Source organism: Malurus melanocephalus, unplaced genomic scaffold (assembly GCF_030028575.1).
Source record: "Malurus melanocephalus ecotype Western Australia unplaced genomic scaffold, MMel_1.1 scaffold_51, whole genome shotgun sequence".
NCBI lineage: Eukaryota > Metazoa > Chordata > Aves > Passeriformes > Maluridae > Malurus > Malurus melanocephalus.
This window is the reverse complement of record NW_026623283.1, coordinates 304123-324979: the sequence shown is the minus strand read 5'-3', so window position 1 is coordinate 324979 and position 20857 is coordinate 304123. Positions and strand designations below refer to the sequence as shown.

The 20857-nt window shown below is 41.4% G+C and overlaps 1 protein-coding gene across 3 annotated transcripts in view; it reads right to left on the bottom strand.

Moving 5' to 3' along the window:
- Nucleotides 1–17707, bottom strand: part of TPK1 (thiamin pyrophosphokinase 1) — a 289743-nt gene extending 272036 nt beyond the window's left edge. For 2 of the 3 annotated variants that reach the window (XM_057365313.1, XM_057365314.1), the window contains exon 1: nt 17319–17706. In XM_057365313.1, coding sequence (XP_057221296.1) covers nt 17319–17361 — 43 coding nt within the window. In that variant the 5' untranslated portion in view covers nt 17362–17706. Of the gene's footprint in view, nt 1–17318 lie in introns of all 3 variants that reach the window. The other variant, XM_057365315.1, reaches the window with a different exon arrangement.
- Between the last annotated feature and the right edge of the window lie 3150 nt (nt 17708–20857).

The window sequence follows — 20857 nt, the reverse complement described above, 5'->3', positions numbered from 1 at the left end:
AGGGATTCCCCAAGGGAAACTTACTTATTTCTAGCAATCTACAAGAGGACACAGCTGGAATTTTAGAAATATTTCTAAAGAACCCACTCAGAGAGAAAAGATTTGAAAGACAGTACATGTTTCATGATGACCCAGCAATGCCACACTACCTCACCAAGAAAGTGAATACTAGTGGACGCAATAGGTGCACCCGAATGTGACTAAGCAGGAAATGTCCTTTTACATACAATCGTGGTTGAAAATGACAAGCATTTCATACTTCCAATAGGATTTGATTAAATCCTAGCTATAGAATAAAAAAGTAGGTTAGATAAGGCACTGGAGGGATTTTCAAGCTTCCAACAAATGAAAAAGAGCTCCATGATTTAACCAATTAAATCCTATGGACCGCTGGGAGGTAAAGTAATGACCATTTTCATTARATAATCTTCATTAGTTAAGTTATATGTGGACACGTGAGCTAAGCAAGCACTGGAGTGGTTGAAAGTGCCTACTTTCAACTTCTTTGACTTTTTTTTCAAGAAAAATCAAACACCATCACATCAAACACAGGGSACAGAATTAAAGACAGGACAGAAAGGTGACATTAAGCAGACTTTATGCTCACTGGACCCCATTCACAATCTCAAAAGTAGCTGAATGCATTTGGTAAGAAAACAATTCACATTTACGCTTTTCTCAGTAGACCTAATTAGGTCTGACACACATCCATTCACACTCCAATAGAAACCTTCAAGGTTATTTTCCAATTATTTCTACCTTTAGTGTCTCATACTGAAAGGACTGGGAATCTGAACCTTCAAAAGAAGCTACAGGTGATGTTCCTGCATCCTCTCTCACAAACTGAACCCTTAATAAGAAAAATACTTAYTATTTAAAACTCATAACTTTCAAAACAGGATTTCTAATATCAGCATCTTTGATGCATTTTTACTTGTGATTGACAGACTTTTTCATCACACAAATGGTATAAGTACTGTTCTAATATTGTAAAAGCATTTTAAAGGCCAAAAAATGTTCTCTTCATAGCACTATTATTAATGTAGTAACATAAATATCCATTTGAACAGCATAAAAGGCGCTAAAGGATGGTAAATTTTCACACATGAAAGAATCAGATAAAACAGCTTCCCCAAAGAGATTATGAAACATTAAAATTACGATAAAGGTCACTTGAAAAGACACATCACATTTAGCACTGTGTCATGGGGTGGTGGTAGAATCCCCAAACCAAATGAAACTCTTCTSTCTGTTTTCCTTAAAAGAGCAGAGCTTGCTCAAGGTTTATATAAATATTTTCATGAAATGCCAGAGGCTCATCAGTAGTCAGCTGCAATCAACTATGGTCAGATCACCTCTGAAAGGATCAATTTCTTAATTTAGTACCTAAATACAAAATACTCTGAATTATGTTTCCTAAAAATACTTTCTCCCATGATTTTGTTAAAGATTTTGTAATCTGCTGTATCATTAACTGAAAACAGCAGTCAAATCAACAACAGATTGTCTCAGAAAAAAAAGCAAAAAAAGACCCCTTGGTAGGACCTGTATATTTTTTAATATCACATCTGCTCAACTATATTTGCTTTATTTCTGATGATGGCATTCARACTGCCAGAAGCAGAGGCTATAATCTAAGAAATAGCAATGACATCCTTTCTGCAAGGATTTAGGAAATGTTCTTTAGGTCCTAAGCAAACAGTATGATCCTGAAATCTACAGTTAAGGTGAACATTAAAAGAAAGGGAAAATGAAGTACCATTACTATTGGCTAAACTTCAGAGCTTTTCAACGTAGTACTTCAGAAAGTAAAATTGCCTCCAATTTGTTGATGAGGAACTGAGGCAAAACAAGGTCACAAGCTTTCCCAATATTATGCAGCACAGGACTCAGGAAAGAAGCCTATGTACCCCCAGGTTCATGATAACTGGAAATGAATAAACTGACAAAATGCAACTGTTTGTGTAGCACACAAGAGCCTTTTCCAGAGACAATTGCACAAAAAAGGAATAAACAGCAATATTAACATTTAAGGCAAAAAATAAATTTCATGGCTGTGAAAAGAAAATGACAACTTTATACATAATAGCTGCAAAACAGTGAACTTGAATGAACACCTTAAGTGTCAGAACTCCGTAAACATACACAAATGTTGTAAAGTACTAAGATGTCAAAACCTATAATGAATTATCAGGTTTGTAGAACAAGATAGTGTTTTAGCTGTCTTTTGAATTTCCATATAAATGTAAGGATCTGCAAGGTACCTCTTTGGTACCTATGCAGTTTTAGTTTCTCCTTTTTTTGGCTGTCAATGCTATAAATAAACTGCACCTCCATACTGAGTAGACTCCATGAAGTACCAGGCTCAGCCAGGCAGCTGCTCTGTGCAAGATGAGACTTAAGGCATTCAAGTCAGGAATAGCATTTTGTCATCTACCTCCTCTACCACAGATGTCMTGTGAGGACTTGAGGATGAGAAAAAAATAGAACAATAATACATTCRAAGTTGACCCTTCTAGTTAAATCTAAACTTCAGAAGTATAAAGCTGCATATAAATACCTTCTTAATAGAGACTTTTCTGTATTATATTCTGAGAAGATTACTGTGTCTGCCTCTGTAACATACCCTAGGTATCTCATACCCTAGACTGTTCCCCATTGTCTTATTCTGGAATTCCAGAATCATTATTTTAGGATTTGGTGCCAATGCGAGTACATTTAAATYCTTAAACTCATTCAGTTCATGTTTCACTCTCACAAGAGATTGGCTATTTGCTTCTATCCTCTAAGGAAGCCCATAGCATGAATGACACGGTGTCAGGAATAATCAGGAAAACTATGCCCCTAAAGAACAAAATGTCATCTCTGTCCTCTCAGTAAATCCAAACCAGGATATCATTAGAGACTACTTGTATTTATTCCTGCATCTTGCTTCATTTCTTCCCTCTGTTTTATGACATTACMTTCTGTGCCATCTACATTCAAAGCCTTCTGTAAGAGTGGTAGCAGAAAAGCTGCKAGCACCACTGCTACCCCTATTCCTTTACCTAGGGAAATCAAATATAGCTTTTGCTACTCCAGACTATCCAGCAATTTAGGATATAGCAGTCAAGGAAATAGTCTTCCCTGGATTCCTATTCTCCCCTTGCCATCTCTAAGCATTTAATTTCTATGAMACTTGTTATGAATTACCAAGTACTGGCATTTAACCCACCAGGACTACCAAAACAAATTAAAGACAGGAAGTTTAACATAAAACACAAGGTAAGCAAATCACACATCTCTTGATGTGAGATATCAGCGAGAACATTTCAGTGCCATAGCCTTCCCCTAACTGCTCCAGGCTAGTAGCCCAAACTTTAAGCATATAGCAACTATAAAATGCAAATAACAAAAAAACTCTAGTCATGTAGTAAGAATATAGCTTGTTTCAAAGCCCTAACTTGTGTGCCAAGAATGTGTTGTGGAGCCAGTGGTTTGTTGCACACCACCCCTCAAATGCTGACATGTTTTGACAACGCTGCCACCARTTCTGATTTTTAAAGCTGAAGAGAGAGTAGATGTTCACCTCAGCCATCTGCCAATGCAGCAGATGAACATGATGAAGACATTCCATAACTGATGGACCTCAACTCACCAGAAATTCTGTGATTTGAGGCACACTTTCTCACTGGAGATAACRACTATAGAAACTACAGTGACAGCAGGATTTGTCTCTAGAGTGACATGCACGAAAACTAAATAAATTAACTCTTTCACTATAAAGTAGATTAAACTACAGAGAAACTCTTTGTAGGTACATTCTCTTGCTGATTTTTACCCTCAGAAACACATAATTGGAGCCTCTTAAATGAATTAGAAGCTATTATCTGAAAGAWGCTTTCTTTTTGAAGATTTATTGTCCCTTCTGGACATCAAGAAAAAATACATTCCTAGAAAGCTCATCATAGGCTATAGGAGACACTCATGTCCATATGAAAGATCATCTGTAAAAACTAATTGACTAAGAGAATTTGTACATGTTCAGGGTTTTTTTTTTTTCAAGGTAATCCCTCTGAAATCTCTACAAATTCAAATGCCAATTATCAGCAGTATGGAAATAGATGAAATGAAATCACAGAGACAGATTTCACCATCTGGAAAACTTATAGCAATTTCTACATACAGGTTTTGCTCCTTATTTCAGAACTCACAAAGTTTCACTCCTTATATCTCTTTTCACATATATGTGAACTTCTGACATCACCTCTAATTTAGCTAAAAATATCATTATTGTACTGCAAAGAAAGCATCWGTAATTTACAGTATGAAAACTTCAGACAACAAGAACAAATCCTGCTGATCTGAGTAGCCCAGATGAAGTCAGTGTCATTATCAGAGTGAGAATGTGTGCAGAAGCGGTCTGTCCTTCTTTCAGAGACTGATATGCACACAGGAAACTCCCTCTGACTCTACAGAGAGTATTCTTAAATTAGCATCTCAATCTTCTACACTTTTGTACATTGACGCTTTGTGCATTTAGTCCATTCTTCTGCCCCTAAGTTCTCTAATCTCATTCTACTTCATTCTTCTCCAAGTACCCTTTAAAAAGGAAAGGCTCCTAGTGACAGAAACTCCATCATCTCATATAATGTGCTTCCTCCTGCTACTTACATGTTTTTCCCCAAATATCTAACTCAAGCCATCTTTGCTATAGTTGAAATTCATTTCTTACCCAATTGCAGTGTAATTGGAGCACATTTCCAAKGTCTGTTATGTATGCTCTTGGGGAAGCTATGAATAGGACAATTCTATACAGATACACYGTGAGTTCCAAAGGTTCTTCCACTGAATAGAACAGCAGGATCTCCTTCCTAAATTTTCCTCTTTTCATGGCTCCTTCTCTCCAGAAAAGTAACAAAATTCCTTTTACCTAGTATTTGTATCATAAGATGTGCATTTTCCATATGTATTTGCCACTCAGGGAAAAGGAAAGCAATGATTAAACAGCAAAGTATAAGCCTACAAAACTAGAAGTTTATAAACTCTCACAAAACATTACTATCTCTTGCTATGTGTTCTTAACTTTAGATTTCTTCTCTACTGTTCTAATTTACATTATATGGGCTGTATAACTACACTGGTTTAGAGTTCAGTCCCTTTGTTAATACTCTGAAGCCTTACATTTATTCAGTTCCAACTCTGCTCTCTAAGGAAAACAGCTATTTATTTCAGTAAATGTATTCAGGAAATGTAAATCTGGACAAGAAACAGAATAGTTGGGCATAATGTTGTATAGGTTTAGCATAACTATTCCCTTCGCTGTCTAAATTCAAGCTTTTTTTTCTTCTCCTTGTGGGATTCACAATTATAATATTTATAGATAAATACGAATAGATTCTATGGAAATAATTTCAAAACTTTTGATAGCTCACAGTAACCAGCAGTAAATTCAGCAAACTGTGTAGTAAAATCTTACTGCACCAACTTCTTCTTGCTGTCTAGGAACAATAACACAATCCTATAGGGGTTTTGGGGTGGGTTTTTTCCCAGTTTTAAAAACACAACATACTCAAAACATTAGAAAGAAGTACAGCACTCTGAATTTCTAAATCTCATCACAAGAGGTAAGAAATCTGCTCCTAGTTCTCCAAGACCTCMTTTGTGACACACAACCACTTAATACTCCATTCTGCAGGATATACCCATCCCTAGACATACCCATTCSTTTCTTTCCTTACAAGTCTGTCCATACTACTTAAATAGAAAGAAAAAGTAGTCTATCCTTCGGCAGCCTAAGTGCTTTTATAGACTAAGGGGCCAGAAAGGATACCTTTGACAATCTAGTTTAGCCTTTTGTATAAAGGATAGCCTGAAATTCATTCTTGTTTCAAATATGACTTAAGCTGACCTAGGCAGATTCTGCAGATTCTACATCAGTGTTTGTCTAGGTACAGTATTCAAATGGTTGGTTATTCTTTCCCATGTTAAAAATGAGTACCTGATTCAGGAATGAATTTGTTTGGCTCCAATGTCCAACCTCTGTGTTAAACCTCTGTTATACCTATAACCTCTGTTATACCTCTGTCTGCTTGAGAAAATACAGCTACTGCAATACCAATGCAATTAATAGATTACCCTAGGTGTTACCTAAAGAGCATTSCTCCTTAAGTGCACCCCTGGGGCAGCTCTAACACCACCTTGCTGGAGCAGGCTGACACAAAGCTTTTGGCAACAAGGATGCTCTCAAACATCTGTTGTGACCCCCTTGGAAGCGCCCCCTCTCCCACACCATATGGCCACCGCCACCGAGTGGCACCGCAAGGCCACARCCCAGCTCTCATCACTCCCTGTCCTCTCTGGGGATGCCAGACACTGACAGATAATTTCACACACGCTTCACACTTCATCAGCAGGAAAGACAGCTCACTGCARTGAAAGGAGACATGCTGAGCATGCCCATGTTACAACACACTCTTGTCCATGTTGCTGTCAAAAATTCGGCTCATGGAGTACTTGTACTATACTCTAAAGGAAGGGATCTTTCATTGTCTAGCATTGCTCTTGCTCCTCCCAAGTGACAATTGTTGTGTTTTCTGTGTAACTGGGCTTACACTTGTGGCTTTGTCAACACAATTGTGGCAGCTGTGGGTGAGAGGAGAAACAAGTCAAAAAACAAACATGGACACAGAAAATAAGCAAAACATTACACAGCAGATCAAACTTCCTACTAACTTAAAAGCTTTGCAGGCACAAAAATTTAAYTTATGATCTTATAATAAGATTACAGACTGAGAAAACTAGAAATTCTTCCACAGGCTCAAGTGACACAACCTGTTGCTATGAATCGGGAAAATACAACAGCAGCATTACTCCTGACTATTACATAAGAAGAGTAGTGCRAACAGAGGCACAGGGAACTGAGAGACTGAGTTTACAAGAGAAAACCCTACCAGCATGTCAGTTTAAGGAAGGTTATCTGGTATCAGTGATTTTATTTCCCACAGCTACAAAATGACCATTTAAATCCTCTGTTCACAGTTACCAAAGTCATTAGAAAGGCTCAAAGCCTGTGCATACAGTACTAAATGTCACTCCCACAGTGGATTCTGTGCAAAGAAAGCAGAGCTAATAGGAAAGCACTCTTGATAACAGCAGGAATACTCCAGCGCCCTAAGAAGACAGAATACAAGATGACACTCTTCGACTTTGAACCAGTGAAAGTTATATCATACAAGGGTTGAGACTGGAAAGACCTTAAAGATCATTTAGTTCCAACCCCCAGTGCCATGGGCAGGACACGTTCCACCAGACCAGGTTACCCAGAGACCCATTCAACCTAGCCTTGAACAGTGCCAGGGATGGGACATCCACAGCATCTCTGGGCACCTTATTCCAGTGCCTCACCACCATCACAGTCAAAAGTTTCCCCCTAATATCTAATCTAAATTGACCCTCTTTTAGTTCAAACCCATTTCCCCTTGTCCTATCACATGTCCTTGGCAAAAGTCCCTCAGCAGCTTTCTACCTTTCTTGTAGGCCCCCTTGATGTACTGGAAGGTTCAGAGATTGCCCTAAGATCTTTCCAGAGCCTTCTTTTCTGGGCTAAACAACCTCAGCTCCCTCAGCCTGTTTTCAYAGGGGAGGTGTTCCAGCCCCTTGATCATCTTTGTGGCCCTCTACCAGGTCCATGTCCTTATGCTGGGGTCACCAGAGGTGGACACAGTACTCCAGAGGGGGTCTCATGATAGTAGAGTCATCAGATCAGTTAGAGGCAAAGTCTTGGGGCCGTACCTTTCAAAAATACTGCCGTGCAAAGTCTAGAAAACCAAACATTAACTTGTTCTTAACAGAAGTTTCCTCAATGTTGCCCCCTTTCTTCTTCCTTTCTCTATTTTTTTTTAAGAATAAATCAAGCTCTTCTTTATTACACTTTGAAAGCAAATTTTCCATTTGTAGYAGGAAATAGCAATATGGAGACAGACACTTTCATATCAGAGCTTAATTACCTCCAGTGTGCCCAGSTTGACTCATTATGAAATTAGGTGACCACACATTGCCCAAGAGCTATTTTTGTTGCATTTGCAGCAGCTGARACACTGCACCACTTCTTCTGGCAAKCCAAGTGTCCAAGCAGCAGATGCTTCTTAGACAGTTATAAAACRTGTCTGCAAACTGAACTGGGAAACAGCTCCATATGGGGACACACGGTATACTCACAAAGCTCTGCTTTACCCTCTACAGCTTGGAGGTCACTGTTTTCCTGAAATGAAAGTGTTGCACCAYTCAAGGTATCTGCATTAGAGGCTGTCAGTTACATTTAAAGCAGACTAAGATTTTGATACCTTGTAAACCTTWCCAATACRCAGGTCAAACTMCYGATATRAACCTCAGGATTTCAGCCTCCMGGATTTCCCTATACACAACTCTMATCAAGAGTGTAAAGTCTCAAAATKGAGTACCTGGAGATTGATGCTATTTGCTCAGCTACTCCGTGACACATGTCAACCCCAGGAAAGTTTTGAGTGTTTTAAGTCACATCATTGCTGAACAGCTGCCCAAATGTGCTTTCAAACCAACAGCCTTTTCACTCATCCTGAAAAGCCAGGCATTTGGYCTAGGCTTAGATTTGCTCTATAGGTCAGTGCTTTGCTTGCCATATCTAAACCAGCTGTAAGTATAAAAGCAAATAAATCTCACACACAGACTTCAATGACATACCTTCTGCTACAAAAGCTGAATCACAGAATTGTTAGGGTTGGAATGAACCTCTGGAGATCATTTGGTCCAACCCTCCTGCCAAGACAGAGTCACCTAGAGGAAGTCATCCAGAAGGGTTTTAAATGTCTCCAGAAGTGATACTGCCCAACCTCTTTGGGCATCCTGTTCGTTTTCTGCCACTCTCAATGAAAGAAGTTCCTCCTTATGTTGAGCTGATAACTATTGTGTTTCAGTTTATTGCCATTGCTCCTCATTCTATCACTTGGGACCACTCAAAAGTGCCTGGCACCATCCTCTTGAAACCCACCTTTAAGGTATCTATATGCATTAATGAGATTGCCTCTCAGTCTCTTCTCCAGACTAAACAGGCCTGTTCTCACAGTCTCTCTTCATAAGAGAGATGTTGCATACCCTTGATCACATTTGTCACCGTCCACTGGAACCTCTCACTGGGCAAATAGTTCCTTGTTTTTCTTGTACCRACAAGCCCAGAATTTGACACAGCACTCCAGATGCAGCCTCACCAAGGCTCAGTAGAGGAGCAGGATCACCTCCCTTGACCTGCAAGCAATGCTATTCCTGATTCACCCCAGGGCACCATTGGCACTCCTGGCCGCATGAGCACTGCTGGCTCATGGACAGCTTGTCATCCACCAAGACTCCCAGGCCCTTCTCAGCAGAGCTGCTCTCTAGCAGGTCAGCCCCCAACCTGTATTGGCACTTGAGTACTCTTCTCTCATGTATGCTTATATAGAATACATAATCATGAATTGTGTCTGTGGGGAAAAAAAGAAAAAAAAAAAAAAAAAAAAAAAGGAAGAAGAAGAAATAATGCCTTTCCTGACACACTTTGCTGTGTCTGCACCGAGCAGGTTCACAGACACACTCACTGACACTGTCATGGAAGCCAAAGCGTTTCTATATGATGAACTCTTGAGTCCCCAGTGCTTTGTGACATCAACATATTTTCCTTTTACAGTAAAGCCAATTTCCTTCTGTCAGACACACAGTTTTTACCACCAAAGGAACTCAACAATTTGGTCAACAACAGCAAGTATAAACACTTCTTGACTATTCTCTTATTGCTGTGYTGCCTAGTATCAGTGTCGACAAGATAATTCAGGGGAAAGAACAGACCAGAAAAAAAAGAGCTACAGTACAGAAAACAAGAAATAAAACAAAACAGAAACCATACCACSAGTCACAACTATAGAATAAATAAATTGTGAGGGTACAGGTTCTGCTCCTACTGAATTCACTGGCCAGCTTCCCATTTATTTCAAATGGCCTGATAAACACATGCATCCCTCCAGCTTCTGTCCTGCCAGAGAGGAAGGCTGGCAGACAATCCATCAACATAAGCTACAAAGAATTCAGCACTAGCACTGAGAAAATTCAACYGTCATTCAAAATAAAATTCAAAGCTAGGAAATTACAGGAAAAGCCTTCCAGCAGCTTCAACTGCTACTGGRTATACAGCAATAGATTTAATTTAAAGCAATCCGAAAGCTACTAAGTGTGCTCTCTATGTAGAATTTAACTAACAGAATGTTCCTGTAACAACTTTAAATTCTCAATTCTCTTTTTAATTTTGCAAAGGCAGTCCTACACAAACAGTTAAACATATTCCTCATGTTTAAGGTTAGAGCTGGATAGAATGGAGAACCTGTTTCCACAAACTCTCATCTAATTCAACRCAGCTCTATTTTACAGAAAGGAGTAAGACAAAAATCTGAAGAACTGGTTACATTTCAGTTTAGTCAGCTATACTCTTTGGTGGAAGGGACAACTGATAGTCAGGTCTTTTCAATCTTGGAATTACTTGGTGATAAATCAGATTAGTTAATTTTGCTGGACACACTACAAATTCCCCTCTCTATGCAGAGATCAGAGAGAGGAAATGTTCTATGCTGTACCAACATTCAAGTTCTCTCCTGTTGATATACTACATTTTGTACTGGGTAAGATATACWACTAGGTTGTTGGGATTTTTGCTTATTTGTGGGTTGGTTCTGCAGTTTGTTGGTTTATTTGCTAGTTCAAGATTTTTGTTTTGTTGGTGGGCAGAGGGAGAGAAATATCCCCCCCTCCCTTTATCCATTTTTCAACAAAAGTCCTTTGAGACTGGCNAAAAAAAAAAAAAAAAAAGTTACATTTCTAACTAGTAATTTTTCTGGACAAAGTTAACAGCGTTGTTCTTAAAGATCCTAACCTCTGAGCTTACATCCAGACCCAAAGCTCATTAGAAGTGAAAGCTGATGAGAACTGACTAATGAAGCTGCTAACCCTTTAACTTGTTTTCAGGTGGTTTGTTTACTTGGGGGCTTTTTTTTCAGTCTGCTTTTTTAAAGAATTTGATTTTAGGTTTTAYTCCTTGATGCTATTTTCTGCACAGAATAAGCTTTGATTAATATCTCAGGATGTCCAAACCTAAAGTAAATCCACAAGGATGCCTGGGATTCGTTATTTTGGATCTAGAAAAATCTTAAACCTACCTGTGTTATGTTTCCTCCTGTGTAAATAAAACGCTTAATTTCTATGCTTAATATTCAATTTCTCCATGAATCAGACTTAGATGAGCTTTGTAAACAGGAAAAAAACTAACAAACTCTCCTCTGTTTTTCACTTCCAGAAAGTAAAACTAGCTTTTATATACATGTATACACACAGATTTGACATATAGCATAATGCTAAAGGTTTTGTGAAACTGCTATGGTGTTTTGAGGACAGATCAGAGACATGCAAGTGAATACAGCAGAGGAGAAACAAAACTTGAAAGTCTACTATTCTCCTTGACTTCCTGTACCTTCTTAAGATTAATATTTTGCTCTTTAAAAACTAACAAGTTTAAATGGTTTTCAGCAGTCCTGGACACATTTAATTGGACACAAACAACATGAACATTTGATGACTGGAACAAGTGTATTTCCCACCTCCTTATCTGGTGTTAAATCACAGGAGAAAAAAAAAAAAAAAAAAAAAAAAAAAGATGAAAAAAAAAGAGGCTACAGGAGATCAGCTAGTGCATTTCCTAGCTTTAAGCCTCAGCTGGTGGAAAATAACAAGACCTTCCAAAAGGAATTTAACTGATCCAGGTGCTTTATTATCTGGGCAAGCAATAATAAATGTGAGTTTTTGTCTCACAAATTCCAGTAACATCATTATTGCTCTTATACACAGTGGGGTCTTGAAGATTTTGTTAGTCTGGGTTGGGGTTTTTTTGGATGCTTATTTGTGGGGGGTTTGGAGGTAGATTTTTGGTTTACTTTTTGTTCGTTTTTCTTTTTTTTTTTAATGTGTTTTGAGGCGACCTCAGACCCTTCTGCCATCATATACAACTCAAAACAGAGCTACGCCCTATTCATGACTGAAAGATATGGAACTGTCAGTGCATTGACACTGCACAAGATAAGAACCCATCATCCCCATAAGCAGCAACTGAAGCCAATGTATTTTAAAAGGAGGCTCTGGATGTGCATACAAAAATAAGTAAATGTCTATTTATTTTCCTATTAGCTCCAGTGGTTAAAAGTGCCTTGTTAATATGGTTAAGGATGCCTTGCCACCCCATTCCAAAAAACACCCCTGCATACAAAACATTAAAAAAAAAATAATTAAGAATTCCAAAAACCCTCAACGAGTGAAAGCAAAGATCTAACAGAAAGTGATGAGGTTAACAATGAACATGTCTTTCAAATGCCATTCTGCATGTAATACTTCACTTATAAGTAATCTGTAAATAATCTATACAATAGTTAAAAAGCAAATGCTGACCCAGCACAGCAGATTAGCAAGCAGCACAGTCTGAGGCTGAATATTAACAGCTACTTCAAAAACAAACTAATGAGTTTCAGGTAACTAGACTAGATGAATGCTGTTGCTACCTAAATTAAATGAAGAACAGGAGCAGGTCAGCAACATTCACAGAAAAAAAAGCATTTTAAAAGTATGTCGGTTAAAAAGAGAGAACAATGGAACAGCCATATGGAATTGCTTCCTAATTTCATTAAGGAACTCCAGTAGTAGTCTTAAAAGAACTGACATCACTTTGTCAGTTTAGGTGAACTCAGTAACAGCATTTGAATTACCTGATTCACCCGAAAACTTCACAAGTCCGACTCAACAGCAGTGGCACAAATCCTGCAAAACTGTAYGGCTATCCWATAGTTTGGGACTCCACACYTTTTCCATATAYTTTTAATAGTCAGGAATAACAGAGACCATCAAGTTGATTTTCTAACCCCATGACTTGTTTCTACCAAGAATTTTGTGAATTTGATTGCAAGATAATGCATCATGGAGACAATGCCCCTCTAGTAAAGGGGCATTTAAATAGTCATTGACACTTGCACCAGGCTGGAGGTCATTCACTGAATGGCAAATATGTCACTGTTTGATAAAATAATTTTCAAYCCTTAGTGTCAGATAAAAGGGAACATTAAGGAAGAAGTTCAAGCCCCAGGCATTTCAAAGGAATATGGYGATACAATCCTTTCAGAGGTAACTCATTTACAGTCAGTAACATTTCCAAGAGAAGACATATAGTAAAGCAAGAGACAATCAAGCTTGCAGAATGATGGAAGAGCATTCAGAGCGTATTGTTGCTTCCTCTTGTTCTCTTTGCTTTAAATTCAATGCAGAATTTTATAGTCCCTTTGCACAAAGAGATAACTATATATTTTCTCCCTAATTGTGAAGCAGTCTTTGTCCTGTGTGTTGTGGATGTCTCTCACGGCATATAGATGACCTTGCTTCAGTGAGATAAAGACAGCACACCCACTTCTGAGCAAACCAAGTCTTAACCACCAGCTCTCAACAGCATAGCTCAGGAGCACATTTGATTCAGGGCATGGAGCAGTGGGGACAAGAAAAACAGCTCTTATTGATAGCACAGGCTCCCTGCCACTCAGAGGAAGCTCAGATCCAATATACCCTCTGCAAGGTACAGAAGAGAGAAGAGGAATAAAATTTGCTGCGTCTTTGCAGCCCCTCCACCTCAACAAGGCAACTCATATTGGAAGCTGTTGGAATAATAACTGAGGAAGATATCCTCCTTCTGCATCACTCCACTTGATAAAACCAATAATGAGCTGCACTTTAARGATTGTGCAAGGCAAGGAATCATTAATCACACCTGGAGATGAGCAAGAATCCAGGCCATGCTATGGCAGGCGATGTAAAATGTTCCCTGTGAGAAAACAGAGCCTAGCAAACTGGCACTCTGCCCTGCTTAAAATCTCAAGTGGTTTTCAGGGGCAACCTTATTAGAGGATGCTACAGTACTTCCACTGTTAAGCAGTCACAAGCACAGCACACTCAGTTCCCAAAGTTCATGGTATTAAAATAATAAATTAGRAACACTTGTCTCTCTGCTGAAGTGCCTGCAGCACAGTCTGGGACAAGCAGCAGGAGGCAATGACAGTGCAAGAAAAGGGTATAAACAGCAGGAGGGAAATGTCGAGTCTATCAAAGGATGCTCCAGAATAAACAAAGCTATCTTGTCATGAATTCACAGGCTGTAGTGTGACACCATTATGAACTTTCTACAACAGCTTTTCCCTGTGAAACTTCTGCCTGACCCTTTCACACAGCATACAGGTCTTCATGGTGGAGCCTTCTGTGAGCATTTTTAAAGGTTTCATTCCACGAGGAAATGAAAATATATTTGTTTCARTGTGAGAGACACAAATTAAGACTCAGTCCCACTTTAAATTCTACCTTGTTACCCATTCTGAACTACATTAAGCAAATCAACACAGTTCTAAAGTCCACAGTGCAGTATTCTGATGGTAGCATGGTGATTTTCAACTGTGCTCCAGCTGTTTGACTGAATAATGTTCAAAGTCCCTSAGCATACTAGTTAGCACAGCAGTTCTCAAATATCTACTACTTGGACATCAGTCAGATGAGACAGAGAGAGATGTACAATTTAAGAACTTGCTCTAACTACACTGACTAAAATTACCAAGGTATGCATGGTCCTGAAGTTCCARTTCAGGTATCTAATATTATAATGTTATAAAACCTGAAAGTGTTTCATTCTATTCTGTATAAACAAGCAGCATAATTTCTGAACAACTTCAAAAGGTGAAGCAAAGTAATTAATATTTTTTAAACATACCTGACAAATCTGTCACAATGTCCCCACCATAAACACAATCACACACTGCTATGTATTATATTATTTACAGTATTGAAGGAATGGGCCAAGGTCCAAAGTGCTTCAACTGCCTCACAAGAGTTAATTTTGTAGGCTCATGCTCAGCCTCTAAGAAGTGCCATGTTCTTAATCGATCAGTTTTATATTATTTGGACACTTAAATACCTATTCCAGWGAAGCAAACAGATAGAGGAACTATTGATAGGTATTCTTCCAGAAAAAAAATCAGGAGGCCAATTTTACCTACCCAAATTTGGAAACCTTATTTCTCCCCAAGCTCCCCAAGGGGGATACTAGAGCTTAAACAGTAGAATTGTCAAATAAATCTGCTCAGCCTTGAATACTTTGAGCAGGCTAATTCAGTTGGTAATGCTGGTAACAAATGTCTGTAATGATGACAAGGAACCTGATGAAGTACCACTGTGCATTTTATGGGCACAGCCTGTATAACCAACTGATTTGCAGGCAAATAGCAGACATTTCTTTCAAAGAAGYAGGCTTCTTTACATCCAGTTGGGGCCTCTGGTATGAGAAGGCTGAGGGCTGAGGTATGAGAAAACTGAACAAACATCCCAAATCTTCAAATCCAAGCAGACATAACAAAAGAGAAAACCAGGGAGCTCCTGGAAACTAAGGACATATGGTAGACCTAGCATGCTACAATGTCTATCAAAGGCAACTATCTTATAATACAAACAATGCCTGTACATCCACAGGTATACATTCACAGAATGATAAARTATTAAGGGGCTGGAATGGACCTTAAAGATCATCTGGTTCCAATTTTCCCTGCCATGGACAGGGACACCACTCACCACATCAGGTTGCTCAAGGCCTTATCCAATGCTGGCCAGCTGGAATGCTGCCAGCATTCCAGGCCTCTGGCATCCACAACCTCCTTGGGCAACCTGTTCCAGTGTCTCACCAGCCTCACAGTAAAGAATTTCTTCCTAATACTAACCTAAATTCCCTCTCTTGAATTGTAACCCATTACTCCTTGTCCCATCACTGCAGTTCTGGAAGGAGAGTCCTTTTCCAGCTTCCATGTAGGGCCCCTTCAGTTACTGGGCACTTGATACGAGGTCTTCAAACAACCTCATGGYCACCTCTTCTCCAGGCTGAACAGCCCAATTTTCCCAGCCTGTCCTCATAGGGCAGGTGCTCCAGTACCCTTATCAAATTCTTAAGGTAACGTTTTGTCTCACCTTGTTAATCACTTAGTAATTATTTATTGTATACATACAAGAGAACATCATGTCACACTCAATCAAAATTCACCTATTAAAATCTCACCTACACACTCATTCCCTCTTTCCACCCAAAACAACAGTATGGCTCAAAGGACACATATACACAGAAATATACATTTCTGGCATTTCTGTACCTTGAGTACAGCTTTACCTATTACTCGTTTTGGACATATCCTGAAGAAGTTTCTAGGAACCAGAGAAAAGCATGACTTAAAAAGAAATACGCATCATAGTGGAATGAGTTTAAACACGGTCTTAAACTACTAGGTGTAAAAATGTATTGAATTGTTAGAAGTGCGCATTCTGTTAACCTCTGCCCTTTCCACAGRTCTTATTAGTAAATAAATAACAACATATACCTGAATGCAGCAGCTGGTCTCTGTGCCAGAACAGAGTACAAAAGAGCAGTGTAAGTTAGAATTCAGATGCTATGCCAAAATGATTTTTATGCAGCTTTAAAATCACATTACAGAAAGATAAAAATATTTACTGTTTATAATGGTATCACTGAAAAACARATTGGACCCTACTGAATTAGACACTGATAACACAGAGTGCCTATTCCAAACAGTGTACAAGCCACTTTGATGAGTCTGTGCTTATTACAGGTGCTCCATCCTTTGGACACATAACAATAAGGTTAATGATGTATACTAATAAGGTTCACCTTTCAGGTCTCAAAAATAATACCAAAACCACGACACTGTTAGACAGCTCGGGAAAACCAAAGAAAACTGCCCAAACARCCCTCAAAGCTTTGCTGTGCAGAACTGAAAGGCAAGGTGAAGTGCAAGGGTGACTCCAAGGCAAAGCACAGGGCAGGAGGCAGGGAGTCAAAGGCACACGGGGAATGGCTGGCAAGCCCCGGGACCTCTTGCCCCAAGAGACAGACAGGAGACATGGGACAGACGGGCTTCACCGGAGCATTCTGCCCGGCCAAACCGAGGAAACGGTGGCAGAAAGCGGAAAGCACCGACTGAAACCGAACGGGCTGGGGTGTTAAAATGCCAATTTTGAACTCCAGAGGGGGTTAGCACGGTATCAAACCGTTGTGTCAAGCCCAGAAAGCAGCTAAGCGGGGCAGACACAAGGCGGTTTGAGCGGCGGGGCTCGGCGGGGCTGCGGGAGGCGCGGCCGCCCCGCTCCCTTCCCTCGCTGCCCGGCGCGGCGGGGCCGGTGCGGCTGGGCTAGGGCGGGAGGTACCGTACCGGCGGGCAGGAGGCATTCCAGCGGCGTGAACGCGCGCTCCATGGCCCCGCGGGGCGGGCAGGCACACTCTAAAGGCACGGAGACCGGGCGGGACCGGCGGCGGCACGGAGGGGCAGGCGGGGAGAAGCCGTGCCCCTTCCCGGTCTCCCCGGGGAACGCCTGCAGCCACACGGCCGCGGCGGCGGCTGCGCCCGCCCTTGCAGGCGATAGGCGGCCGCACCGGGGGACGTGCCGGCGGCGCTGCCGCGTACCCTGGGCCGAGCGTCCTCCTACATCCCCCGGGACCGGCACCAGCACCGGGATGTGCGTGGGAGCGGGCGGCAGGGCGAGCCGAGGGAATCGATGCGCGCCGCAATCCGTCGCTCGGCGGTGGATTCAGCAGTGGSAGGGGCGGGCTGGAGGGGCGGGACGCGGCCCATGGGCTGTCCGCCAAAGGGAAGGGCTAAAAGTGCAGCTCCGCCCCTGCAGCGCCTGTGCGTGCCCTGAGGCGGGAAAGGGAGGAGAGGAGAGGGAGGGGAGAACGGCGGGGAGAGGAGCRCAAGGGAARGGAGAGGGAGCGCCCGTCTCTCTGGGCACCTGAGCAGTGCCGACCTCGCTTCAGCGCCCCTCAGGGAGGCCCTGCGGCCCTGTATTGAGCGGTTCATTCGGAATAAAATCCCTCAAATCGCTTTCTGCCTATGGAAACGGAGGAAAAATGAAAACTGTGCCATGAGTAAAAWCTGATGCCGTCGCATTGCAGCCCGTGTGCCGCCGCCCTCGGGATGCAGGGGAAGCCGTGCCAGAGGGCTGGCAGCCCAGCATCCCGGATCTGCTGTCCCGGCCGCTGCCGCGCTGTGCTGGTGCCCACCTGTGCTCTTCCAGGTCGCCCAGAAAAATGCGACACTCGCAGGTTCACCTTAAGTTTCAATTATTATMATTTCAATAACGTCACAAAACTTGTTAAACACATAGTTTCTCTTCGCTCACAACTGTTCATTGGGACGTTAATCATCTTCAGGCATAACATGGACAACACTGCTAATTTTAATTTTGCTCTGGGAGCAYAGGGAGGCAAGTTTTGACCTCCCCCAAATGTGTCGATAATGTTTTTTCCACTTTCTGGACCGGCCTCTGTCCCTGCAGGTACCGTCTCCGGCTTCTCCATCAGGGACAGGGCGAACATGTCCTCGCATCAGGAGTTCCCAGCGCCGTTCCGCTCTTCTCGCTGCRCGGAGCTTTCCTGGCACGGCTCTCCCGGGAGCTCGGAGGAGCGGAGCGGCGCGGGGCCCCGCAGCAGAGGGCAGCAGAGGAGCGGCGGTCCCTCCCTCCATGGCTTACTCCTTCCTTTCTTCCCCCCATCCCGTCCGTCCGCCCACCGCGGCTCGGAGCGGCCGGGAGGGTTCGCAGAGCCCCGCACGGAGCCGCTGCGCCGCCTGCTCCGGGCACCGCGGGGTGGGACGAGACGGGAGGACGAGGTCTCCTTTTAGAGACGTTTGGAGAAAGCGTGAGCGAGGTTCATGGACTGCGTGGTTACAGCGGTGTTTCCCAACCTGATGGTTCTGTGATTGTCTGTCAGTGAGTGTTTCCAGACAAATCCCACGGAGGGAAATGGGACTAGCACGTTAGCCCGCTGCTCGGTGTGCCCTGTTAGTCTAAGATTCACATTTAAACTTGTTAGTCTGAGTCTCATATCAACATGATTTAAGTGACTTCAGTGGTGGGCAAGGCTGGGTACATTTTTAGGACAAGGGGAAGTGACTCCAAACTGAAAGAAGGCAGGTTTTAGATATCGAAGAAAATCCTTATGTGTCAGTGTGGTGAGGCACTGGAACAGGTTACCCAGTGAAGAAGTTGTGGATGCCCAATCCCCGGGAGAGTTCGAGGCGGGGCTGGATATGGCTCTGGGCAACCTGGTGTACTGAAAGGTGTTCCTGCCCACAAAAGAGGGACTGAAATTATCTATGTGACCTTGAAGGTCCCTTCCAACCCATCCCATTTTAGGTTACTACACTGACTGTTGGTGCACCTTTGGTTTTAATGGTGCAAGCACTAAACCTTTGCTTTGGACCTTTCAGGTAAGTTGCCCTGTGACCTCTAACAGATTACATTGTACAAGCAATTTTGGTCCACAAAGACTGATAGAAATTTAGAAGTATTGGAAGCATTCATGCCTTGACAATGAGAGAAATGAGAGATTATTGGGAAAAAAGGAAAAGATACTAAGGATATCAAAAGATTAGTGTTATTTACACTATAGAAATAGAAAATGTTTTCTTTTACTTTTGTGTCATTTAGAAGTTTCTTCCCTCTCTGTTGAGAACTTGAATTTCAAAGGCTGTTAGGACTTTGTGTCATSTCAGCACCATTGTTCAAACAGGTTAGAAACAACCAGCATTAGAAAGAAGCCACTTGCTGTCCTTTCCAAGAAAGGAGACCATGTGGGGACTGCCAAGCAGTTGTCCAGTGCTCTCCTCATCTTGATTATCTTCTCTTCCACTCCATCTCACTACAATGCTTCCTTTCATTTTTGACAGGCACTTTCCAATTGCTTGGTCAAATTACTAAACCTTCTTCAGGATAGCTTACTTTTCTTCTTTGATATCTTTCAGTGTGTCTGTATTTCTTTTTTTTTTTTTAATTTACTCTTGATTGGGGTACCATCTGGTACAAATACTTGCTGATAAGCAGCTTCTTAAGAATGAGAAAAATCATACTTGCTCAGAGGAAAGGTCCAGTTCAGTCCTGGTGGTGGTCATTTACAAGTCTTTCTCCTCCTGTTTCCTTCTTCAACTTTTTTTTTTTTTCTTTTTTAACTGTACATGCAACAATTTCCCTCTCTCCATTCTCTTCATGTCCCACAAGATGTTTTTTCCACCTCTGTCACATCTGGGCTTCCAAGCAATCTTTTGCCAGCCACGGCTGCAGAAAAGTAATTGTACCTCTCTCTGCTAATCATAGTAATGCATGATTCATCGCAATWGCATTGCAGGGAGAAATCAGTCTTGAGAGAGCAGGCTGGTGCTCGTATCCTTTAAATCCTTCCAAGATGTGCAAAGGTCTGCAGGGTAAGGCAAACTGCCAGCCCACTCCACAATTAGGCAAAGGGTAAACAAGTCAGACAYGTTTTCTCTTCCTGAACTCGATTTTTCTTTCACTGCTCTTTCCCTCAGATATTAATCTTATCCACAGTATAAAGCTCCTTTTTAGAGTCAACTCTGCAGGAATAGCTTTAGTAAATGCTAAAATGCACTGATCTCGAAGGTGGGACCTGACAGCTATTTAATACTGCTTATCAGAGCTTTACAAAGGTATTTATTAGAGGAAGTTTCAGAGAACAAAATTAATAACTCTGTGCAGACTGGCATGTTATCTTATGCACAGTCCCTTAAGAACACTGAGCAGTCAGGAGGCTGATTTGCTTGTTTGAAAAATAAGTACTTTCACCTTCTTTTTGCACTTTATATGTGTGCTAGGATGTTCACTGAATGTTCCTGTAAAAGGCTACCATTTAATAAACTTAATGATGTATTTTTCTTGTCACACATGGGAAATTCCTCAG